Below are 26,907 nucleotides of genomic sequence, written 5' to 3' on the forward strand. Positions count from 1 at the left end.
CTGAGTACACGACCAGGGATCCCGTCCGGTTCTGTCACCTTCTGAGGGTTCACTTTCAGGAAGGCCGATCTGACTTCGGAAGCTGTGATGGTGGGTATGGGTGAGTTTTTAGCTGCTGGGGCACTAGACAGTGGATTGTTGGTTACCTGCTCAAACGAGCATAGAATGTATTGAGTTCATCGAGGAGGGGTGCGCTGCTGCCAGAGATACTACTTGGCTTCACTTTGTAGCCCGTTATGTTGTTTAGTCCTTGCCACAACGGCCGAGAGTCTGTCTGTGACTCTAGCTTGGTTTGATATTCTCTCTTGGCATCTCATACGCCTTTGCGAAGGTCGTACCTGGATTTCTTGTATAGGTCAGGGTCATCTGACTTGAACGCCTCAGATCTGTCCTTCAGTAGGGAATCAATCTCACGATTGGTTTCCGGTTGGGGAACATACATGTCGCTTTCTTTGGCACGCAGTCGTTCACACATTTGCTGACAAAGTCTGTGACGGTGGTGACATACTCATTTAAATTGGTCATTGAGTTCTTAAATATGGACCAGTCCACTGTTTCTAAGCAGTCATGTAAGAGCTCTTCTGTTTCCTCGGACCAGCACTGCACGATCTTCTTAACTGGATTCTCCCACTTGAGTGGTTAGGATAGCATTTATCCTGAAAGACCAGGGATTACACGCAAGCGGGCTGTTGAATTACACACACTTCAGTTAACATGGTTTTCATTGCCATGGGATTGACGCCTCTTCATGGGACAGCCTGTGTAGCATTTCTAGCATCAGATTTGAAAATTGTGTTCTTTTTGGACAGTGGGAAGGCATAGGAAAAGGAAACGGTCTGTCAAATTGTGATACTGATCAAGGATTCTTATGATTTTAAAGTATACTATTCACTTCTTCTTTTTTCAAATAATTTTTATTGGAATTTTTTACAGAAAATATAAAAATATAACAACAAGTATAGCAACAAGCAGTAATATGCAACTAACAGCCCCATAACACCCACAATTCCCCCCATACCGTAACATCACATGTATCACACTCCCCCCACCCCCCCCCCCCCCCCCCCAACAAGAGAACTTAACCATAAATTAAAATTAAATAAATCAAATTTAAATAAAATAAGCAAACATAATCAACGTGTGCAACCACCCACCCCCCCGGGTTGCTGCTGCTACCGTCCCAGTACCCTATCGTTGAGCCAGAAAGTCGAGGAAAGGTTGCCACCGTTTAAAGAACCCTTGCACCGATCCTCTCAGGGCGGATTTAACCTTCTCAAGCTTAATGAAGCCCATGTCATTGATCCATGTCTCCACGCTTGGGGGCCTCGCGTCCTTCCACTGTAGCAAAATCCTTCGCCGGGCTACTAGGGATGCAAAGACCAGCACACCGGCCTCTTTCGCCTCCTGCACTCCCGGCTCTACCCCAACCCCAAAGATCGCGAGTCCCCATCCTGGCTTGACCCTGGATCCCACCACCCTTGACACCGTCCTTGCCACCCCCTTCCAGAACTCCTCCAATGCCGGGCATGCCCAGAACATATGGGCATGGTTCGCTTACTATTCACTTCTAACAATCGGCCATAATTTGTTAGTTACATTTTGTGATGATGCTTTGACTGAAATTAAATGACATTGGAAATATATATTTCTAACACTCTCCTCAAAGATTACAGTTAATGTGCTTTGCAGATTGAGTACATTTTTTAAAAAGCCTGTTCCCAGCTAACTACTTTTAACTGGCTAGTTTTATTCATTCACAGGATGTAGGTGTCACTGGCAAGCCAGTTGCTCTTGAGAAGTTATTGGTGAGCCATCTTGAGCTGCTGCAGTCAGCGAACTGCAGGGTCTATATAGAACTGTTGGGTTAAAATCCTGGAACCCTCTACCCAATAACAATGAAGTAATGACAATTTACTTCCAAGTCACAATGGTGTGAATCTTGGAGTAAAGCCTGCAAGATGATGGTGTCCCCCATGCAGCTGCTGCCCTTGTCCTTCTAGATGGTTGGTTTGGAAGGTGCTGTAGAAGAAGCCTTGGTTAGTTGCTGCAGTACATTGTGAAGGCTGCATGCCACTTTGCACTAATGGCACAAGAATTAGGTGTAGGAATTGAACCTTCAAACCTGCTCCTCCATTCAATAAGATCATGGTTGATCTGGTTATGGCATCGACTCCCATAGCCCTTAGCAGAGGAAGTAAACGTTTTAGGTTGTGAAAGTGGTGCCAGCCGAGCAAACTACTTCCTCTGATATTGAGTCTTCCTTAGTTTTGAAGTTGCGCTTATCCAGGCAAGTGGAGAGAATTTCGCTCATCTATCCAAGCGTGAATGTTGTCCAGATCTTGCATGTAAGTATAGACTGCTTCAGTGAGGAGTTGCCATTGAAGTTGCGCTCTCTGGCATCAGTACCATATCAGAAGTGTGGATGTTCAGAGGGAAGGTAATTAATGAAATAGCTGAAGTTAGTTTGGGCTGACAACACTGCTCTGAGAAACTCCTGCAGTGAGTCCTCGGGCTGCGATCATAGCTTCCAGTAGCCATAACCATCTTCTTTGGGTGCAGTATGCCTCCAGCTAGAGGAGAGCCTTTGCTCTGATCCCCATTGATTCAGTTTTTGCCAGGGTTCCTTGGTGCCACATTTGATCAAATTATGACAAGGGTAGCAATCTCGCCTCGCCTCTGAAATTCAACTCTTCCTTCCACGCTTGACCCAAAGCTCGACTGAGATCTGAATCAGTGGCCCTGACTGGATACAATCTGAGCATCGGTGAGCAAGATGATGTAGATGCTGTACTTTATTTTTTCATTTACGGGATGCGGACGTCGTTGGTTCGGCCAGCATATATTGCCCATCACTAGTTGCCCTTCAGAGGGTGGTGGTGAGTTGTCTTCTTGAACCGCTGCAGTCCTTGAGGTGTAAGTAGACCCACTGTTGTTAGGGAGGAAGTTCCAGGATTTTGAACCAGCAACAGTAAAGGCGATATATTTCAAAGTCAGTGAGTGACTTGGAGGGGAACCTCCAGGTGGGGTTCCCAGGTATTTGCTGCTCTTCTAGGTGGCAGTGGTTGTGGGTTTGGAAGGTGCTGTCCATCATTTGTGGCTGGATGTGGCAGGACTACAGACTTAGATCTGATGCGTTCATTGTGCAATTGCTTAGCTCTGTCTATTGCTGCTTATGCTGTATGGCATACAAGTAGTCCTGTGTTGTAGCTTCACCAGGTTGACACCTAATTTTTCTGTAAGCCTGATGTTGCTCCTGGCATCCTCTCCTGCACTCTTCATTTAACCAGGGTTGATCTGGTTAAAGATCAACAAGGACTGTGCGCTGGTCACTTGTACTGATACTGTCATGGACAGATGCATCTGCAGCAGACAGATTGGTGTGGATGAGGTCAAGTATGTTTTTCCCTCTTCCTGGTTCCCTCATCACCTGCTGCAGTCCCAGTCTAGCAGCTACGTCCTTTAGGACCCGGCCAGCTCAGTCTGTGGTGGCACTACCGAGCCACTCTTGGTGGAACAGTTTGGCTTGAAGTGCACCTAATTAAATTCTGCTGTTAATGGCCCGCAGCCCATCATAGATGCCCAGTTTTAAGTTGCTTGGCCCTTTTGAGGTGGGGGGGGGGGGGGGGGGGGGCATTGTGCACAGAAGCATCTGTGATTGTTGAGGACAAAGTCAAATAGGTTTTTCCTCTTATTTCACTTCTCTTGCAAATTGCTGCAAGCCCAGTCTGGTGGATATGTCCTTCAGGGCTTGTCAGTTGTAATGCCAGTGAGCCATTCAGTCCGCTACCCAGAGTAAAGTCTTTGCCCTTCCAAGTGGTGTTTAACATGGAGTACTGACTCATCAGCTGAACAAGAGCATTGCGTGGTATAGGAATCAGACCCCTTATTCGGCGTCGCAAAATCTGGAAGTACCTCAACACTGGCTACATTCAAAGCTGGCTCCCTAGATATCAATTTGAAACTGGCTCGAGTGCATTTTGAGCTGCTGCTTTATTTTGGCGACCCAGTACCGGCATACGTTAGGGTCTGGTCCCTGTAGCCAGCAGGAGATTTCTTTACCCCTATTAGACCTAATGGTGTGAGAAGTAAATGTTTAGAACTCCCAGAGCCACTCCCTGACTGATGCCACTGTGCTGCTGTCTGTGGCAGGTCGGTCCTGCCAGTGGGACAGGACACACCTAGGGATGGTGACTGAGGAGGCTGCCACAAATATGGCCAAGTCACCAGGATTTTGCAGAATCAACTGGTTTAGGTGTGTCTTTGTCATGTCCAACTCGATCCCGGGGTTATCACCATGCACGTGTAACTTGACATTTTGGTGGCGATTGCCAAGCTATTTTCAGATGTCCCTCTTGCCACGTTTTACTTCTGTTTCTGTGCTTTGAATCATTCTCCTATTTTTGGTACTCCATGGCTGCCCAACTTTATTCACTGCTTGTGAAGAGCGGATAAAGTAAAATAGGTAAGGAAACACTTGAGAGTGGACAGAAAAAAAGGGAGAAAAGAGCAGACAAGCCAAATGAATTGCAAATGAGCAGAACTCAAAACTGAAGGGCGAAAATAAATTTTTAGAATGCCTTTCTCAACTTCTCATGCACTCAGACTGCAATTTACACAATTCTTTGCGTACTCTACCTGCAGCAATAGGGTATAGATTTCTTGTACTACCTTAAATGGAAGTGTTCATATTTTTGTCCTGTGATCTGATTTGAGCAGCTGCACCACTAATGTAATAAACACACCTTACTGGGGTGCTTTGGAGTAAAATATTGATGATCATCTTGGGAATATTTTGATTATCGCCAATTGGAAGATTAATAGCAAAAAAAGTGACCTTTTAATCAGCATTGCACTAGTTCTGATGGCAGTCTTTTTGACTCTTCTCTAAAACACACTAAAAGAGTTGCTTAACATTTGTGCTGTACAAATGTGAAAGGGGAATCGTGGAAATGATGGAACAGCATAATTTGGTTTACACTAATTAATTAGGTGCAGTAAGCCAGTGTGTATGCCACTGGACTGACGACCAAGGTTGCGTTTAATCTCGCCATAATAAGTGAAACTCTAAGTAATTGAGAAAGAAATGCTTGAGTTTATATAATGGTGGACATCTCTAAAAGCGCATACAACCCATGAAGTACCTTTGATGTGTAAATCACTGTTGTGACACAGGAAACATGACAGCCAACTTGTATCCACATCCCTGCAAACATAATATGGTTTGTGATGTTGTGGGATAAATATTGGCTAAGGCATCAGGGATAGCTCCCCTGTTTATTTTTGAAATCATCATCTGATCTGTTACGGTCCACTCAAGAGGGGCAGGCAGGGCCTCAATTTAACATCTCAAATGAAAGACGACACCGTCATCAGTGCAACGCTCGTTCAGTAATGCACTGGAGTGTCAATCTTGTATCGTGCTCAAGACCTGAGGTGGACTTGAACCCACAATCTTCTGATTGATGCAGGACTCTTACCAACTGAGCTGTGGTCCTGCCATTAGCATGCATTCTGATCCATGTTGCATTGTTGATTCTTGCGGTTCTCAAAACAGCTGAACCCCTGGATTTGTCCACAATGTGTAAACAAGTAGGGTGATGCATGAATCTATTTTTTTGCATAGGTCTTCAATTCATTTTTTGTGGGCCTCCTGAGCTGAAGTTTTATTTTTAAAATATTATTATTAAGCTTTTATCATTTGATACCAAAAAATCCAAACGACAATAAACTAAAGAAAGAAAACAATCCTCCCCCAACCCCCACCAAGCAGCTAATTCCTTGAAATACATGAACGATTGCCATCTCTGGTAGAACACTTCCAGTTTACCTGCTGACGATGTTTTTGACCTCGATGCAAAAACTCCATTAATTCCCCTAGCCGAATCGAGGCATCGCCGATCTCCAACTCAACAGGATTTATCTCCGAGCAACCAACAAGGTGTGAAGACCAGGACGCCTGCCTCTGCACCATCCAGAGCCAAAACCCCAAATATAGCCGCCAAAGGGAGGGCTCCAACTCCGTGTTCAGGATTGCCGACAAAAGAGACCCAGAAACCCACAAGCTTGGGACAGGACCAAAGGATGTGCGTGTGATTAGCAGGCCCCCTTGAACAGTGCTTGCATCTATCCTCAAACAAAGGACTCATCTGGCTTCAGTGAGGTGCACCCTAAATGCTGAGGCTCAGCCTTTCGCACAATGACGTGGCGTCCACACTGCGGAGGGCTTCAGTCCACACCACCTATACCAATATGAGCCTCCGGCTCCTCCTATTTGGCCTTCATCCCTTCCAATGAGACCTGATACTCCCCAAAACGTTTGTCCATATATGTCAAATGTACTGCATTCTTCCAACCCTCGAACAGGAAAGGATCCTCTCTAGCAAGGATGGCAGCGGCACCACTAGGAATGTCGGGAACGTCTGTTCTAAAACCAGTCCGGGCCTGCGAGTCCACATTTCTCTATCAATTCCTCCAGGCTGGTAAACTGCCTCTCCAGAAATAAATCGCTCACTCTCACCTTCCACACCCAAATGTGGCATCCAACTTTGCAGGTTTGAGCAAGTGGTTCATACAAATGAGGGCCCGCCTTGACACTGACCCCAGCTTGAAATGCATACAGTGGGAACAACCACCAGATTGGATGAGTACTTTGCCAGTGCAACAGGCAGAGACGCTGCCACCAGTGCTCTCAAACTGAACCCTCTACATGACCCAGACTCCATCCCCACCCTTGTAGTCCCCAGGTCTCCACACCACCCCAACATCTCTGCATTGGCAGCCCAGTAATAAAACATCAAATTGGGTAATGTGAGACACCCCCCCCCCCCCCCCCCCCCCCCCTGCTGTATATCCCTCTGCAGGGCACCCGTCTGAATCTACAGGGTTTTTCCTGCCCAGATGAAACCTAATATAAGCTGCTCAACATCCTGGAAAAATGACTTGGGTAAAAATACTGGAAGACACTGAAATAATAACCAGAATCTTGGCAAGACGTTTAACTTGATGATTGAACCTGGCCCACCAAGGACAATAGAAGGCTGTGCCACCTTTTATAGGTCAGCCTTAATCCGAATCGCTAGGCTGGTATCATTCAATTTACGGAGCCGTACCCAATCCAAGCCACCTGCACCCGCAAATACTGAAAGCTTAGTCCCAGCCAGGCAGCAGGTTGAAAATACCCTTCCCTCCATTTAACTTGTATCCAGAGACGGAGCTGAAGTTCTTCAATACACTCATTATGTCCCCCTTAACTCGCCCCGGACCGTTTGCGTAAAGCAGAAGGCCATCCGCAAATAAGGAACCCCCATGTTCCACACCCCCCCTCACTATCCCTCCATTTGCTTGAGGCCCTCTGGCAATAGCCAGTGCCTCAATCACCAATGCAAATGAGAGGAACATAGAACAGTACAGCACAGAACAGGCCCTTCGGCCCTCGATGTTGTGCCGAGCAATGATCACTCTACTCAAACCCACGTATCCACCCTATACCCGTAACCCAACACCCCCCCCCCCCCCCCCCCCCCCCAAACTTAACCTTACTTTTTAGGACACTACGGGCAATTTAGCATGGCCAATCCACCTAACCTGCACATCTTTGGACTGTGGGAGGAAACCGGAGCACCCGGAGGAAACCCACGCACACACTGGAAGGACGTGCAGACTCCACACAGACAGTGACCCAGCCGGGAATTGAACCTGGGACCCTGGAGCTGTGAAGCATTTAAGCTAACCACCATGCTGCCCCATCATTCTATGCAGCCGAAAAGACCCCAAACTCATGATGTTGGTGCGGTTGCTGGCAGAAGGAGCCTCTTACAACAAACGCACCCACGATACAAACCCAGGCCCCAACCCAAACTTCTCCAACACCGCAAAGAAGTACCACTACTCGACCCTATCGAATGCTTTTGCTGCATCCAACGACATGCTTCCGGCCTAGACAGTAGGATAAGAACGACATTAAGCAGGCTCCTCACTGGACGAAAACTTTCGGCCCTTTACAAATCCCATCTGGTCCTCCCCAACTACACCCAGGAAACGGGGTTCTTTTCAACTTCAACTCCAGGATCTTGGCCAAAAGCTTTGCGTCTACATGGAGCAATGAAATCAGACGATGCCACCTGCACTATGTGGGATCCTTGTACTTTTTCGGAAGAGAAATAGATGCCTGCCCAAGCGGCTCACGGCGAGAACCCCACGCCAGAGAATCATTAAACATCCCATCAATAATGGGACCAGCTGATCCGCAAACTTCTTGTAAAGTCCCACCGAGAACCTATCCGGCCCCGGAGCCTTTCGTGTCTGCATAGAATCATCATAGAATTTACAGTGCAGAAGGATGCCATTTGCTCATTAAGTATGCACCGGCTCTTGGAAAGAGCACCCAACTTAAGCCCATGCCTCTACCCTATCCCTGTAACCCAGTAAACCCACCTAACCTTTTTGGGCACAAAGGGCAATTTATCATGGCCAATCCACCTAACCTCCACATCATTGAACTGTGGGAGGAAACCGAAGCACCCGGAGGAAACCCATGCACACACGCGGAGAATGTGCAGACTCCACACCGACAGTGACCCAAGCCGGGAATCGAACCTGGAGCTGTGAAGCAACTGTGCTAACCACTGTGCTACTGTGCATCTTTCCTAACGCTGTTCGAACGTCCTCCAAACCCGCCTATGTCTCCAGCTCTTCCCACAATTCCTTCCCCACTCTGGGAAACTCCAAACCCTCAAAACTCTACCATTTCCAGCTTGTCCTTGGGCAGCTTCAACAAATAAGGCCTCTCGTAGGAGGCACGAAATGTCCCATTTACCTTGTCTGGGACGGAAACCAACCTACCCTCTGAATCCCTAAACTAAATGATCTCTCTAGTAGCCTCCTCCCTCCTAAGCTGGTGAGCCAACAAACAGCTGGCCTTCTCCCATACTTGTATACCACCCTCTTCAAACACCTTTGCTGGCGCACACCCTGTCCATAGACAGCAGGCCAAACTGCATTTGCAGCTTTTCCCGCGTGCCGATAGTTCCAGAGTCAGGTCACTCACATACCTATGATCCACTCCCAGGATCTCATTGACTAACTCCTGGCGCTCCTCCCTGGCCTTTCCGTCCATATGTGCCTCCCCCACTCCACTCCCATTCACGAGTTACTCTTTATTACTATTGAGGTGGCCCCTGCTCAAAAAAGCCAACAAAGAACAAGCGCAATCCCCCAGGTCCGCCCAAGTGACCAGTGCCCAGACCCTAGCGCCCTTCCAATACTCCTCTCCACCTCTTTAATACCTCAAGTACCCTTTAAGTCACCTTTTTGAACCCCAAACTCATTTGAAAACATGAAAAGAAGACGCTTGACACACTATATTGCAACATCTTCAACAAACCCCTCCAGTCTTTCACATAAAAAGTCCCCATTGGCCCTCCTCAGACTGGTCCCAGCCACTTCTCTTTAATGAAGGCCTCTGCCTTCTCCAGCGTTTCAAAGAAATGTCTTTTGAGTCAATCGTGACTCTCTGTGTCACTGGATGCACCACCCCGAATTGCTCTCCTTTGTATAGCACCGCCTTTGCCTCATGGAAGGTGGCACCGCACGCCTCTTTGCCAGCTCGGCCCCAATGTCTTGGTAGATCCGTACTGTGTCTCCATCCCGGTCAATATTGCGGTGGTTCTTGACCCACTCCAGGAACACTCCTTCCTCTGGAAGCTATGAAAAGGAATAATGCCTGCCCATGATGGCTCATTCGGCATGGCATCTGTTGGAGTGCCTGATGAGCCCTGTCCAACCCTGGTTGGGTGAACACTTCATCCCCGACACCACCAGGCGAGTAAACATGTCAGAGAAGCACCTTGGTTGTCTTCGTGCCCTCCACTCCCTTCAGCAACCCCACCATTCTGAGGTTCGATTGCCTCGACCTGATGACCAAGTCTCGACTTTTGCCTTTGACCCTTGTTGCTCTCTGACACATGCAGTATCTCTGCTTCCAGCGAGGTGAGCTTTCCCCCATGCCGCGACAAGGCCTCCTCCACACCCTTCAATGTCTCCCCTTGCTCTTTCGCAGCCTTCAAAGTCTTACCCAGCTGCTCTCTGATCGGGCCTGACCAGTGCCTGCTCAATAGTGGCTTTAAAAGATTCCATCTCTTTGCCTTGCCACTGAAACTACTTGTCCATCTGCTTCCCAAACCTTTCCAGCTCCTGCGTCATTACCACGGCTAGCGTGCCTGCCGTGATGGACGTGGCCGTCTCTGCCATCTTCTCGCCTTCAGATTCCTTCAGGCTACCAGCTTGGGTTTCCTTCCATTGGGCTTTTTCAACAAGACTTTCGACATAGTTTCGCCGAGTAGAGGTTACCTCGTTCGGTCAGCTGAGTTTGAACCAAAAGAAAAAACGGGAAATGGGCAAAAGGCATCAAAAAACAAAGACCCAGGCGGGAGCCATTTTTGTGCGTCTTGCTCTTGCATGACGTCACCGGAAGTCTTCAATTCAGATTAACTGTATAATTTATCTAATGAAATTGTTTCTAAACAAATTGCTCTCCTTTGTATAGCACCGCCTTTGCCTCATGGAAGGTGGCACCGCACGCCTCTTTGCCAGCTCGGCCCCAATGTCTTGGTAGATCCGCACTGTGTCTCCATCCCGGTCAATATTGCGGTGGTTCTTGACCCATTCCAGGAACACTCCTTCCTCTGGAAGCTATGAAAAGGAATAATGCCTGCCCATGATGGCTCATTCGGCATGACATAAATTGTATATTTTCTACATCTGTCACTTTGGATGAGAGATTTTATGATGTCTCCTTTCTTATGAGTTGTATGGTTGAGTACTAACTGAAACTTGTGAATGAACTGCAGCAGTAACCCGGTGTATGAACCCATGATGGAATCAGAGTTAAAGATTTTAAGGCACTAACTGTTGAATGGGCTTCACAAACAAGGGAGGGATAAATGTGTCTATTATCTCTTTCACCTGGTTGTGAACATATTTCAAAACTTTCCTCTCTCCTGCCAATCATTCTCCAGTTTTAAGTTGCTTTCCATACTTTTAAAGGCAAGTGAGTGGCTCTCTGGTCAATTCTACTAGAAAGTCAATTATTCCAAATATCGTGCCATATGAATAAATCCACTGAAGGCATTTTCATTTACACCAGTTCTAAATTTACTAGGCTTGGAATTGTTAACAGAACCTGAATTGCTTTTCTTTTTGCCAATCTGCCTCCAATTTGCACCTATGCGTCAAACGTGAGGTTTGCTTCAGTGATGGACCTGGTGTACCTGATAAATGAGAATACATTTTATAACTAAGTCACCAGCTCAAACTCGTGTTTCCACAATGTGCATGAATTATTAAATCTGAAGTATTTTGAAGTGGGGATGGCCTGATGCCAGAGGTTAAATGCTAATCCATCAATATTAAACTGTTTGTAAAGCTGGAGATGATTGCCATGGAAAATCCTGCAGACCTGAAGAAACAGCTGTATGTAGAATTCGAAGGCGAGCAAGGTGTGGATGAAGGAGGCGTTTCCAAAGAGTTTTTTCAACTTGTTGTGGAAGAAATCTTCAATCCTGATATTGGTATGGATTATAGTTTCGTAGTGCTACAATTTTAGCATGCTGACAACAGCTGCTTAAAGAGTTGCCCATATGGCTCTGGTAGATTAGGATGTGTAACACTGGTCATTTAGATCAAAAAGGCCCCAAATTCAACTCCTGTTAGACTCTCCATCTGATGGTAGTGGAAGCAACACACTTGGCCTCTGTACCCAAAGGAAAATCATCATGGTCTTTGCTCCTGGTTCTTAGTTAGTGACTGCTGATGGAAGTATTTATTTTTGGACGTCAAGTGAAGAAATCGTTGGGCTCGGCTGCAATGGCCTTCATGAACGAATATCATTTCAATAATTGTTAATCATGGATAAAACGATTTACTTGAAGCGTTAAAAGTACTCGTGGGGTTTTAACCTGGCACTGTCAATAACATCAGGAGAGAAAGACAGGCTTGGGGGAGAGCAGTGATTGCTTCCACAGGGTTAGATTTTTATATGAACAGCAATCGCAGCTTGCTACACATGGAAGCAAGATGCTAAAACATTTGTGTATTTCCCCCCAACTTCGTGCAAACACTTTATAGCTTGCAAGAATAAGTAATTCCTAGTGGAAAATAAACAATAATAATCTAATGCCAATCAGTGAATACGATTGTGGTTTATTGGCAAACCAATTGAATCACTAAATTGCTTTTTAAGTGATTTCCTGTCCATCTGTTTTCCCTCCAGTAACTGAAAATTAGCTGATTGGTTATTTCAAGGAAGCTAAGACAAATGGGGTGAATAGCTGAGGCCTGAGAAATTATATTTCAAGGCTCGTTTTGAGAATAGGTGTGTACTGCAGAAGGTCAATGTAGTATTCGTTTTCAAAAGAAGTTTATCTGAATAATTACAGGCTAATTAGTTTCACGTGTGTGGGCAAGAAGACTAATCTTTAAATTTGAAATCTTTTGAGACAGAGTAAATTAAAAGTAGCCTATGTGGATTTAATAACTGGTGGAAGGGAAGCATCTGCATAAGATCTAAGGACAGGAAGAGTAGAAATGAGTAGTAATGCCCCAACTGTTTCTGTTCACTGGGTACAGCAGTGATTTGGGCTAAAGGAATGCTCGGAACTTAGGAACTTTGATACCCAATTCTGAGGACCAAAGGAAGCTGCAAGATGATCTTGATGAGATATTGAAATAAGCAAAAAATAAAAAGTAACAAACAGAATTCACTGTTGATCAATTCAAATGTCAGTGATAATTACACAATAAATGGGAGAAAAATAGGTGATGACAGAGAGCAGAGGAATTTGGGAGTTCAGATTGACATGACCTTAAAGCAATACCTCCTGGTTGATGAGTTAATGGAACGCTGGGTTTCATGTTAAATACGGCAGTCTAAATTTAATGGTGAATCATAAAACAAGGTAGCATAGGAGGTGGTTATTCACTTTACCCATCACTGTGTTGCCACTTTTTGAGCTATTAATCCCACTCCCCTATTGTTTCAAGAGCCCCATATTTTTTGAACCTTCAAATAGGGAATTTAATAAATTCCTGAAAGTTACCGTTGTTGATTCCTCTTTCACTCTCCTTTCAGACTATGTACTCCAGATCACATTTTTTTTTTTTAATTTCCTCCTGTCACGTCTGGTTCTTTGCCCATCACTGTAAATCTATGTTGATTGGATACTGGCCCCTCTGCCACTGGAAACAGCTTTTCCTTACCCTCACGGAACCATTCATGATTTCCGAACACTGCTATCAAAAATCATCTTAATCATCTCTACTTTAGGGAAACAACCCCAGCTTCTCCAGTCTTTGGATATAACTGCAGTTGTTCTCCCCTGGTACCATTCTAGTAAATTTATTCTTTAATTTGATAAAAATATTCATCCTGTGTTTCAGAATTTGAGCTATGCCTCCCCCCAAAGACCGTGATCATCTTCCTAGTGTGTGTAATGTAACCGGTGCCTGACCAGCGTGAACCAGAAGGTTTTGCAAGACTTCCTTCCTTTTGTACTCTTTGCTTCTATTAATAAAACTAGGCATCCCAAATACATTTTAACAACCTACTCAACTTGACCATCAAAACCTTTCCCTGGTCTCTCCCTGCATCCTCTTTAAAATTTCACTGCTCAGAATATAGTATCTTATCGTTCTTCCTACCAAAATGATTCTATATAAATCTTTAGTAAGACCACAGTTGGTTCTTGGGCTAACCCTGCAGATTGGTTACCCATATAACCTTTTGACCCTTGTAGTAAGAGGTTTCTCTGCATAGCATATTTTCGACTGGAATTGATAGAATGAATTTATAATCTCACTATTCCATGGCTCATTGAACTTTTCAAAGTGTAAAAATGTTTTTTTTGTGCTCTTTCCCCCATCTGCAGGGATGTTCACATATGATGAATCTACAAAATTGTTCTGGTTCAACACTTCCTCATTTGAGACTGAGGGACAGTTTACTCTAATTGGCATAGTCCTTGGCCTAGCCATTTACAACAACTGTATACTGGATGTGCATTTTCCTATGGTCGTTTACAGAAAATTGTTGGGAAAAAAGGGAACCTTCCGTGACTTAGAAGACTCTCACCCGGTAACGTGCAAACATTAAATTTAATTTTTAAAAACACAAGCTACATGATAACCGATGCAGGTTATCTGGAGAGGCTGGTTTAACACACTGGGCTAAATCGCTGGCTTTGAAAGCAGACCAAGGCAGACCAGCAGCACGGTTCAATTCCCGTACCAGCCTCCCCGAACAGGTGCCGGAATGTGGCGACTAGGGGCTTTTCACAGTAGCTTCATTTAAAGCCTACTTGTGACAATAAGCGATTTTCATTTCAGGTTATAGATCATTTTTCCTCTCTGCAGCATGACTGCATTTCTCTTAATTTTGGATCTGATTCCCTTAATCTGCGGAGGTGAGAGAAGCAATAAATAAGTGGGAAATGAAGGAAGAGGGGTAAAAGCAAAATGAATAGGGAAGCATGCTGTGCCTCTCAATTCAAAGTGAATTTTTGCTCAGTTAGGTATTATTTACTAATTTGGATTAAGTAATTTGTATAAAACAGTGCAAGAGATGTTTTTCCATGACGTTGATTCAAATTAACAGGCCATTTAACAACTCCCAAGTTGAAATTTGAGTGTACTTCACATACTGGTTAGTGAGATTCAGCTTTGAGCTTTACCAAAATCTTATTAACCCAGCCTCTATAAATGACACTGTCTGAATGCTATAAATAATGAGTAGATATTTTGAGTAGATATCAACTGTGCGAAAAGCCATATATGATGAATGATTTCTTTCTTAGGTCCTGCATCAGAGTTTAAAAGAACTTAGCGACTATGATGGCAGCGTAGAGGATGATATGATGATTACTTTCCAGATATCACAGACTGACTTGTTTGGAACTCCAATGATGTGTGATTTGAGGGAGAATGGCGATCAGATTCCAGTGACAAATGAAAACAGAAAGGTAATGTCAGGATAAATCCCAAAAGCTTCAAGTTAGAGGAAACAAGGCTGCAGGAAATAGAGTTCAGGTCCTGATGTGACTCCAATTTTGGGTAAAATAAAGATGGTTTAATCTTCTTAGCATCTGTCTTGCACTGTTTAGACTTAGGACTGTGTGAAGTATAACCCCGGTGTATTATGAAGCATGGGTCCTTTCTTTCCCATTTATTCCTTCCAAGACCATTTTTTTCTTCTAATATATTACAGCAGGTGTCAAATGGCCTTTCACATAACTCTGACCTGATGTATAATGGCTCCCACCTTGCTGTTCGGCTGGATTTGTAAAAAAGGAAAATAACAATCTGAATGAACGAGGAAAGGAAGATGGCCAAGAGGGGATACAGAAGAGACTTGCAGAAACAATGAGAAAAAGACCCGAGTGGAAATGCTACAGTGATATGGGAAAGTTAGAAGTAATAGCCCATAACTTCAGGCTCAAGGCATCATAAACTGGGGGGTTAGTACCCCCAAGAAGCGCTAGGGACTGCCACCCTCGGAGGTCCCCAAGTAAGGATTGCCTAGAAAGTTCAAACTTCCATTGGGCAATTGTTCCAAGTACAATTTAAAATGCAAACTTCAATAGTTCTGTCTGCCTTATTGGGACTGTTGTTGTGCTGTACTTTGTTTGCAATCACATCCTCAAATTCAAAAAATTGTATTTGGGAGGCTAGGCAAACTTAACCCAACCCACCCTACCCACTTTCCTTACAAACCTACCTTCTCCATGGCTTCTGAAAGTGGTTGAACCTTTAAACATAGCTGCTTTTTTTGGCAGTAAGTGATGTTAAAAAAATGGGCCGTGGCTTTCTCACCTCCAACTCTCCAACCCTTGACTGGAAGGTCTTGGGAACAGGCTGCCTTACATTGTTCATCCCCAGTCTGAATCAGAAGATCGGATGAGAAAGGATCAGCTGGATCTGGAGGTGAGAAGCTAACATTGGAATGGAAATTCAACTCTGGAAATCTGGAATTTTCATGCCCATTGAGAGAATAAAAGTTTAAAAAAAAAAAAAGATATTGCAGGAAAAGTAGCAAAACAGGAAAACAAAGAACAAGATAGTGCGAAAGAGTGGGACGAAGTTGCAGGAAGAGATTTGTTTTTCTCCCCTATATTTGACCATTGTCATTGGTGATCAGTGGGTAATGGTAATTTTAATTGTTGCCTTTCCCTCCGCATCAGCTTTACGTAGCTGCAATTTGCAACATTTCCAATAATAATCTTTATTAGTGTCACAAGTAAACTTGCATTAACACTGCAATGAAGTTACTGTTAAAATCCCGTAGTCGCCACACTCCAGCGCCTGTTTGGGTACACTGAGGGAGAATTCTGAATGCCCAATTCACCTAACAAGCTTGTCTTTGGGGACTTGTGGGAGGAAACCTATGCAAACATGGGAAGAACATGCAGACTCCGCACAGACAGTGACCCAAGCCGGGAATCGAACCCAGGTCCCTTGCGCTGTGGAGCAAAATAACTACCTATTCTTGGATAACCCTAGCTTTCTGTTTACAAATTTAAAAATCACTCTGATTTTATGCTCCAGCATAGTTAACTTTGCCCAGCCTACGGAATACGACGTTTTGAATTTAAGGACATTATTGCAAAAAGGTGCAACGTGAGAACAGTCCAGTAAGTGGACACTGGGTGCACAAAAATAAGCGCAGGAGATGAGATTAGAGATAATTAACTCCTGAGTTGATAGAAAAAGTCAGAGGATAAGCCACCATTTACATTCAATCTAGAATTGAATCATGAATTTGTATTGTGGGTATATTAATTGTTTCCTGTTTGAGTTTGATGTAAAGCTAATATTCAGTTGTTTTATACCAAACAGGAATTTGTTGACCTTTATACAGATCATATTCTCAACAAATCAGTAGAAAAGCAGTTTAGAGCCTTTAAAAGAGGTTTCCATATGGTTACCAACGAGTCGCCACTAAAGTATTTATTCCGACCGGAAGAGATTGAGCTACTAGTCTGTGGAAGTCCGGTAAATCAGTACTAAAATCCTTCTCTCTCAACTTCAACTTTTTGAATTAGAGACAATGAACTTTTATGTTGCTAAAGTTGATAATAAAGGGAGATCTCTCGTATTTAGAACCTAGATTTTCAAGCACTTGAAGATACTACAGAATATGATGGTGGATATGCCAAGGAATCCCGTATTGTAAGGTATAGTTTTAAGTTTATTCTAATTTTTATGTTTGTAGTTTTATTTTTTAAAAAGTTAACGTGTAGCTATTTTCTTCGCCATTGAACTGTACCTCCACTATTTGGTTCTCCTGGCAGATTTCTTATGTCTGTTTTAGTACCACTGGCCTCATTTTGCATTTGCCCTATAGGAAACTACTTTTAATATAGATCTCATGGCTTAATTCAGAAATCAAATCAACTTTCATTATAGTGCTGTATGATCAACTGACGTCATTCTGAGCCAGTGATTTTCGAACACTAATACTTCGGGCCATTTTTCAAATATCAAAGTACGCACAAGGCCCATTAACTTTCAAAAGACTGTTGAGTCAGACTTGCTAAAGAATAACAGCGTCTGAGTAGCACATGCCAATATTAATGTGCAAATTGACCAGTTAACTTTAGCAAGGAAAAGATAACCCAGGAAATCCAAGTTGTTGGCTGATTCTGGCCATTCCCCTTCAACTTTGAGGAAAATACATTTCTGCCTTAACCTCTCTATGCATTTCATGAAGTTGCTACACTTGCTCATTAAACACGCCGTAATGTTCAGTTTACTCATTATCAACCGAAGTGGCACACCGATCTTCTCAGCCCCAGGAGATCGCTGCAGAAAAGGTAGTATCCTAGATCTAACAGTAACTTCATTTGAAGCCTACTTGTGACAACAAGTGATTTTCATTTCAATTCATTTAACTACACCATCAATGAACTTTCCTTCATTTATAAAGTCAGAAGTAGGGATGTTCGCTGCTAATTGTGTAGTATTCGGTACCATTCGTGACTCAGATAACGAAGCTGTCTATGCCCACATTAAGACCTGAACCGTAGGCTTGGTCTCGTATATGGCAAGTAACATTCGTGCCACAGAAGTGCTGGGCAATGACTATCTAAAACAAGCGAACACACCACCCCTGAAGTTCAACAGCAACCCCCACCATCAACATCCTGGGGGTTGCCATTGACTAGAACCTCAATTCAACCAACCACATAAACACGGAGGTCTACAAGAGCAAGTCAAGTGCTGATAACTCCCTAAAGCCTTCGCACCATCTAAAAACACAACTCCGAAGTGTGATGGAATGCTCCCCATTTGCCAGATGCCTACAGCTGCAGCAATACTTACAAATTCAACACTATCTAAATCAAAGCCATCCACTTGATTAACACCCCATCCACCTTAAAATTCAGTGTCTCCACCACTGACTGAGTGACAGCAATGTGTGCCATCTACAAGATGCACTGCAGCGACTTAACTATGGCTCTTGACAATGCTTTTCAAACCTGTGACCTCTACCACCAAGAGGAACAAAGGCATGGAGCCACCCAACTGCAAGTTCCTCCCCACTGTTGCTAACTTGGAACTATAATCGACATTCCTTCAATGTTGCTGAGTGAGAATCCTGAAACAAGCATTAACCACACAATGGTGGTACTTGCACCACATGGACTGCAGCATTCAAGAACACAACTCACTGTCACTTCTCAAAATTAAGGATTGGGAATAAATACTGGCCTTGACAACGATGCCCTCACCCTGTGTAATTTTTTTTTAAATAATCCTTTTCAAAATGACAATTGGCAATTGTGAGCAATGTGCCGATGTTGCCCAGAAAATGAATAATTATAAGTCCAAACCTTTCAGGTTGTGAATGGTTTTAGGTGATTGTAAAATGTCAAATTTCTTCCAGTCTTGTTTTCTCGATCTCCAGTGTTTCTTTATTTCTCTTACCCTACCTGATTTGATAGTGAATTCCCCAACTCTAATTCACCCTTCGCTATCCAATCCTTTAATCTCATTGGTTAATAAGCTGTATTGTTAATTTCATTGTACGTCAAAGTCCCAGATACCTTGCTGTGCCATTCAGCTTGCACTTCCAGCAACAAGGATAATTAATTTCAAAACATTCTGCGAGGTGCCTGCTCCAACAAAATCTGACTCGTGAACTGGTATTCTCGGAAAGATTAGACTGTTACAAGAACCATATTTTTATTCCTATACAGCAACAGAAGTAACTGCGAATAAATGCAGAAAACTCAGGAAGAAATCGGACCTTGTGTTGCACTTCATGGCTTGGGTCCAAGTTTCAAAATCTGTGTTCTGTATTAATGTTTTCAGCCAGAGTTCATTTTGTTTTGCTATATTCAGGGGGGAAACAGCCACCAATTTAATTCAGATTTGGACCTCCTTTTCCCTGCTTGGCCTCGAGCTAAATTGATTGTAATGTGTATTTAAACATCATATACTGTTGTACAACTGAACAAGCTTTATTATTTGGTAATTGTCTCTACAAATTTTAATTCAACAGTATTTCCCATATGTTGAACTAAATGCTAAATAGTTTAGACGAATCAAATAAGAAAGCTAAAATGACCAAAGTACACCAAGTAAATTGGGAATTGAAAGATAATGATTTTAATCTCATCAGTGTATCTGTCAGTTATGTGCTGGCTGTAGATTTGGTGTGTGCACTTATAACTTGTGTTTTCATTTTGCATGCTGGGTGCAGCTAATTGCATGAGTAAAGGATTAACAATTATGACTTAATTGTGTATTTTATAGAATCATTGAATCTAAAGTGCAGAAGAAGGCCATTATTTGGCCCTTGGAAAGAGCACACCTCCACTCCATCCCAGCAACCCCACCTAACCTTTTTTGTTTGGACACTAAGGGCAATTTAGCATGACCAATCCATCTAACCTGCACATCTTTGGACTTTGGGAGGAAACCAGAGGAAACCCACGCAGACACGGGGAGAACATATTTAACGAGTAATTTGCAGTGTTCTTTTAATTGAGGATCCATATTGAAGGGCCATAATTCATGGTGCAGAAAGACACCAAGATCTAAAAAGTAATCGGGATGCTTGAATTCAAAGAGTGAAAGAAGTAAGCTGATGCTGGGGAATGATATCTGCAGGTTCTAGATTATTACCCCACAGCAGGTGGGACTACCAAGGTCATCGCCAAGTCACATGCCATCCTATTTGGAACTATATTGCCATTCCTTTGTTTTCACTGGAACTCTCTAACAACACAGTGGCTGTACCTACACCACATGAACTGCAGCAATTCAGGAAGGAGCTCACCACCACCTTCCTGGGGGCAAGTAGGAACGGATAATAAGTGCTGGTGCCCTCCGATCCAAACTATGTATTTCAAGAAAAAGCTAGATAGAGTTCTTAGTAGCAAGTGGGCAGCCACCCCTGAAATGGAAGAGGTAAACAGTGAAGGGAACCTTTGGGAGTGTGACCCACTCAAACCAATGTTGTGTTAACTGCATTGATGATACCTTGAAGCAATGGGCCCTGAAATGTAATACTAGATTCAATGGATAGGGACAAACAGGCAGTACTGCTACCATCAGCATGATACCAATGGAATGTTGTCTCCCTGGTGTCAGAGTAAAGAACATTTCAGAGCGTGTACAGAAAATTCTGTGGGGTACGAAAACCCGGAATGTTTGGCTGAAATCAAAATTGATGACAGGGAGAGATTGCGGTTCTGCAGTCAGAGTTTAAGGAGCTTGGAAAGCAGGAGCTTAATCTCTTTTCCTCCTAGTTTGATGAACTAGGAGTAGAAGGATACGGCAAATTGTGAGGCTACATACATGATGCATGAGGGGAGAGTTTCAGATTCCAAGGACATTGGTATCTGCTCTATGGTGCATGACACCTGCTCAAGATGGATGAATTGAGCTGGGACCAATATCCTTGCAGACGGATTGTAAATTAAGATCAACGGTTGTATCCACCCTTTTCAATTGGCCAGGGTTATTTTATCTCCCCTCTTGTTGCTCAACTGTCTAGATCCTTGAGTAATTGTTTGAACAAGACTGGCAACACATTAATTGGTCTTAATTTTTAACAGATTTCTTAGGGGGTTGGGCACAAAGATGTAGTGTTAAAAGGTAGAAACAGGATTTACAGAACTGGGAGAGACAGTTAATTAGAGATAAAACAATTTGCTGGAATCATAGAAAATACTAAGAGGTCTAAGTTAGTGTTATTCTCTTTTAGTGGCTCTAAATATGGCAGTTAATAAGGTTGCCTTTCTTAATCTTAATTATGAATATGCTCTGAGTCACCTGGTATCTCTTGATACCGCCACAAGGTTCAACCGAATACCGATCAAAGAACCAATACACCAGTTAGTTAGTTCAAAGTCAATGCTACTTTATTTACACACAGTATGATTTACTCATGCACAATAACACTACAGCTAAACTATGTCAATCAGTAACACCTATACTTAACTTCGGGTGCCCACTTAGGTCAGAGGAACAATGGCCGTTGTTGGGATCTGAGGCTGTTGGGATCGAAGAGGTAGCAGGAGTACAGCTAAGGTCGTCCGTCTGGTAGCGAGCATTGAACTTGAACTCACTTGCTTCTGGTGGTGCAGGTGGAAGGGTGTCTCCAGTTGAGAGCCAATTCCAAGAGAGGGAACACATGGCAAGGGTTCCTTCTTATACTTGGGGGGGCTTTGCGTGCTTTTAGGCGGACCTTAAACTTAGTCCCATTTAATTGGGCAGCTTCTCAATCACTGCCATCAATCTGAGCCAATAAAGGGGCGAGTGCCTTGATGGCTGGGTGTGTCCTAAGTGGCCGTTAGCCTTGCTTTGTTTGTGTCTTCTTGCTGGCACCAGAATGTCTGGGATAGTATCGGCTACCTGAGCACCAGTCTTTGTTCATCAGAGATTGGCCATTAATGTGCAAATCGGTCAAGAGTTTCGGTTCTGTCTGCAATCTGTCTTTTAAATACACATTCAGGCTTTGTGCCTGCTTGTTACTTTGCATTGTCCATTTTTCCCGTTATGCTCTGCGAGTGTCCATTTTATAAGCTGAAAGTGGCTATCCCAGATGGCTACATTAGGTTTAGTGTGCATGTATGCAAGTGCCATTAACAATGTTGGTGAGATGCAGGCGAAAATAGCCACATGGAAATATAATGTAATAACTTTGAGACCTCACTGAAAGGAGAGGATTGGATGTTTAATATTCAGGAAAGGAGCGGGAGAGAAAGGAGTAGCACTTTTGGTTCTTGAAAATATTACAGTGCTAGAAAGAGGGAATGTCCTGGTGGGCCAAAGGCTGAATATATTTGGTTGACGTAAAGAATCACTGAAGGAGCTATGACGCTGCTTGATGTATTTTACGGGCGACCAAATAGCGAGAAAGAGTTAGAGGGACAGTTTTACAAATAAATTATTGAGGTGCAAAAGCCATATTGATAATGGGAACCTTAACTACTGCAATATTGAACAGAGAAGGGGAGGAATTGCTGAACATAATACTGGAGAATTTTCTGAATCGGTATGATTCTTGGGGGGTATGCAAGAACAGGGAGACCTGAAGGTATTTGCATCCAGATCTTTGAAGTTTACGGAATACGTTAATAAAGTAGTTAAAGCATATGGGATTCTGGGCTCTTTAAATGTAGTCATAGCATACAAAAGCCACCATGTTGTCCTAAACCTATATAAACCACTAGTTTGGCCCCAACTGAGGTGTCTCCCAATTCGGCGTACCATATTTGGCAAGGACGTGAAAGCTATGGAGAGGCCACAGATGAAATTTACTAAAATGGTTCTAGAGATGAAGGATTACAGCATTGTGGATAAACTAGAAAACCTGGTTATTCTCTTTAGATTTGTTGAAGGTGTTTAAAATCACCCGGTTTAGATGGTGTAAAGAAGGAGAATCTATTTTCAGTGGCTGAAGGGTTGAGAACCAGCAGATTTTAACTGGCAAGAGAATTGGAGGCAGCATGATATTCTTCAAATGGTTAGGAATTCAAATGCACTACCTGTTAGGATGGATGGTTACAAATTCAATAGGAGCCTTCAGAAGGAAATTGGATAAATGCTGGAGAAAAATTGCAGAGATATGAGGAAAGTGGGGGAGCGATGCTAACTGCATTAGTCTTTGTATGGGCTGGGGAAGACATGAATGACCTCCTTCTGTCTGTGAAAATACAAAACTGATTTCCATGTTGTGATAATTTGAAGAGGAAGTCAGTGATAAAGGGTGGTATATTTTATTAGAAAGAAAGATTTTGCTTAACTACTGAACCCAATAAGGCATCCATTTCTGATACAATTCAACAAGAGAATTAATATTGTGGACTCTAATGCCTGAACTTTGAGTGTTACTATCCCAGTTGGTATTGTAACTGGGCAAGGAGATTCCAGAATGGAACCCTGGCTCAAAAGACCATAACTTTTACTTGTTTTTATAAAAGGTGAAGGAACAGAGTCATAGGACTGACAATTTTAACAAGAAAAAAATTCTTAAACATGAATAAATTGGATTATGATATAATACACTCTTACTCCCCCTAGTTTAACAATTACAGGTTTTAGAATTAACACCGATTACAAAGTACATCTTAATCTACATCTTAATCTACAGTGTTCTCATTAACACAATCTCTTTTAAGTGGACAGGATAATGGGGCAAATATACTCTCCACTCTGAACCCCAAGTGAATGTTCATGGATGTCTCCTCAGAACCTCCCCAGATGAGTGTCATGTGAGAGTTCCAAAGTCCACTCCCAAAAACACGCTTTAAAATCTTCTCTCATATTGCTTCCTCTTAGTGGTTTGCTTTCCAAAATCCAGACCAGGTTTTCAAATGACACTTGAAGCTTGCGTTCCATTTTTAACAGCAATGCCAGCCCAGGATTTTTCACCAACCCCTTTAGGATTTCTCTGCCTTGACTGCTGTGCAAATTGTTCACAATTGCTTTAACTCTTGATTCCCGACTGTGTTAAAATGGCATCAGACATTTGATTTACCTTTAAATGCTGCTGTCCCACTTTAAATCTGGCTTCTGCAATTGTTCCTTTAACTAAGAATACTTTATTTACTCTTCCTTGAATTGCTTGAATTATGTTCTCCAGTTGCCTTAAACATTAACTCCAGTTGTCTTAAACATTCTTCCTCTCCCAATTCCCTGGTTATCTGGACTGTAACTTGCACTTTAGGAAGTCTGTCTCTTTGCAGCTCCCGTCCTATCCGGCCTGCCTTCTGGCAGAGTTGTGATGTTCACTCCCCAAGTTCCTGTCTCCCAACTGTCCTTAAATTACCTAAACTAAAACTTAAAAGCTTCCCTGCCTTACAAGGCCTCAGTTGCTAAGCAATAACTTATACTTCTCTAGGCTTTTATTTACTCTTCACTCTGCAACCCCTTCTACAAGCATAATAGAATCAAAATTCGAACTTAACTCCCACACACACACAAACCTTTGCCCAGCATTAATCTAACTATAGGTTTTACCCTCCCACCAAAACATTAAAATAAACTCTCACTAACAGAAATATAAATCCCTTAAAACTATCTTTGTTTTTCCTAACATAAGTTAAAATCAAGCTATCATAATTGTCATCCTTAACCCTGCTCCTGCTTTTTGCAGTTCCAAATTAGATAACCTTTACTTTAAGAGTTTGCGTTAGTACACTAAAATGGTGAACTACGCGATATCGTCATACTTTGTTTAAAAAAAAGGCACGTTGTCATTCTGTTGTCACAAATTTGTACGCATTTATACACTGCCTCAGACTGAAGGGATGATCCATTGAAACCGAGATGGTGGAGGAATTTCTTAAGCCAGAGGGTGGTGAATCTGTGGAACTCATTGCTGCAGAAGGCTGTGGAGGCTAAGTCACTGAGTGTCTTTAACTCTGGGATCGATAGGTTCATGATTAATAAGGGGATCGGGGGTTATGGGGATAAGGAAGGAGAATGGGAATGAGAAACATATCGGCCATGATTGAATGGCGGACCAGACTCAGTGGGCCAAATGGACTAATTTGCTCCCATGTCTTATGGTCTTACACACCCTACACACACACCAACTAATTGTAAGAATGCCTCGCATGAAGATTTTAAATAGAAGGGTTTATAGGTTTACCGGCCTCATCGTTTCACCAATGGTAATTTTCAAGATCCATTATTAAAAGACTTTGAAGAGAAAGTTGTTTGAATTCCTGAATGTTTGAGCACTTTGTATTGGCTGGTTTAGCACAGGGCTAAATAGCTGGCTTTTAAAGCAGACCAAGGCAGGCCAGCAGCACGGTTCAATTCACGTACCAGCCTCCCCGAACAGGTGCCGGAATGTGGCGATCAGGGGCTTTTCACAGTAACTTCATTTGAAGCCTACTTGTGACAATAAGCGATTTTCATTTCATTTCATTTGTTTGCTTGCATTTTGCTAAATATAGGGATACTAATTCATAAAGGAATTAACAATAACAAATATTTTTCCAGGGAGTTTTGGGAAATCGTGCACGCATTTACAGAGGAGCAGAAACGATTCTTCCTGCAGTTTACAACAGGCACAGATCGAGCACCAGTTGGTGGCCTTGGAAAACTCAAGATGATTATTGCAAAGAACGGACCAGATTCTGACAGGTAATGTCTCCTCAGTAATTAGCCATTGTCCACAAATGACCATAGGCATTTCTCTCCATCAGAGAGAAACAATTAGTTATTTAGCTGAAGGGTCACTGCTCCACCTCAAACATGGGGCAAATCAAAGAGACAGGCCTCCATGAATAGCACAGCCAGCCGCTACACAAATTGAACCGCGGTGATGGTGTCATTCAGCACCACACTCCAACCCCCACATTATTTTTTTTGATTCGTTCAAGGGATGTGGCCGTTGCAAGCTGTGCCAGCATTCATTGCTGATCCCTAATTGCCCTTGAGGGGGCAGTTTAGAGTCGACCACATTGCTTTGGTCTGGAGTCACCAGGTAAGGATGAAAAATTTCCTTCCCTAAAGGTCATTCGTGAACCAGATGGATTTTTACGACAATTGACAATGGTTTCATGGTCATCATTAGACTTTTAATTCCAGAGTTTTATTGAATTCAAATTTCACCATCTGCGAGGGGCTGGTTTAGCACAGGGCTAAATCGCTGGCTTTGAAAGCAGACCAAGGCAGGACAGCACGGTTCAATTCCCGTACCAGCCTCCCCAAACAGGTGCCGGAATGTGGCGACTAGGGGCTTTTCACAGTAACTTGATTTGAAGCCTACTTATGACAAGCATTTTTCATTTCTTTTCATTTCAGCGGGATTTGAACCTGAGTCGCCAGAGCATTACTCTGGGTCTCTGGTTTACTAGCCCAGTGACAATACCACTATGCCACTGCCTCCCCATTATAAATGCCCTCTATCTGCTTTAGCTCCACAATGCATTTGTATTCCAAAATACATCCTTGCAGAACTTCTGCTTCATGGGTCACATTTTTGAACAGCAATGGATTAAGCTTTTGTGTTGATAGCTATTGGGGAATTTAGCATCATTCTGACACCTTTGTTCATTTGAGGCAGCTGAAAACATTTCTGATGGGGCACTGCAGGTGTCTGCATTAAATGCATTCGACTCACCACTGCATACGACTCGCCACTGCATACACATTATGTCTTGCTATATAAAATGTATATAAAGAAGGCCTACTGTAAAGTTGACTGAATGTGTAAATTCAACCCTTGAGGTGGTATTGAACCATGAAGGTGAAGAGATTCCTGCGTTGATTTTTGAATTGTGGAATTTTACAGCACAGGAGAAATCTATTCTTCTCACATTTGTGCTGACACTCGAGAACCATTTGCTCCATTCCTGTAATAAATCTTTAATTATTTTGCTCTCATTGTGT

General features: G+C 43.1%; 1 protein-coding gene across 1 annotated transcript in view; it reads left to right on the top strand.

Moving 5' to 3' along the window:
* The window catches only part of ube3a (ubiquitin protein ligase E3A), a 92,035-nt gene that overhangs the window by 61,679 nt on the left and 3,449 nt on the right, over positions 1-26,907 (top strand). Inside the window, exons 5-10 of the mRNA XM_038818844.1 lie at positions 11,423-11,567; positions 13,923-14,128; positions 14,847-15,011; positions 16,885-17,040; positions 17,149-17,222; positions 25,513-25,656. Of these exons, the coding sequence (XP_038674772.1) occupies positions 11,423-11,567; positions 13,923-14,128; positions 14,847-15,011; positions 16,885-17,040; positions 17,149-17,222; positions 25,513-25,656 (890 nt within the window). The remainder of the gene's footprint in view (positions 1-11,422; positions 11,568-13,922; positions 14,129-14,846; positions 15,012-16,884; positions 17,041-17,148; positions 17,223-25,512; positions 25,657-26,907) is intronic.

The sequence above is a fragment of the Scyliorhinus canicula genome, chromosome 14 (assembly GCF_902713615.1).
Source record: "Scyliorhinus canicula chromosome 14, sScyCan1.1, whole genome shotgun sequence".
NCBI classification, from domain to species: domain Eukaryota; kingdom Metazoa; phylum Chordata; class Chondrichthyes; order Carcharhiniformes; family Scyliorhinidae; genus Scyliorhinus; species Scyliorhinus canicula.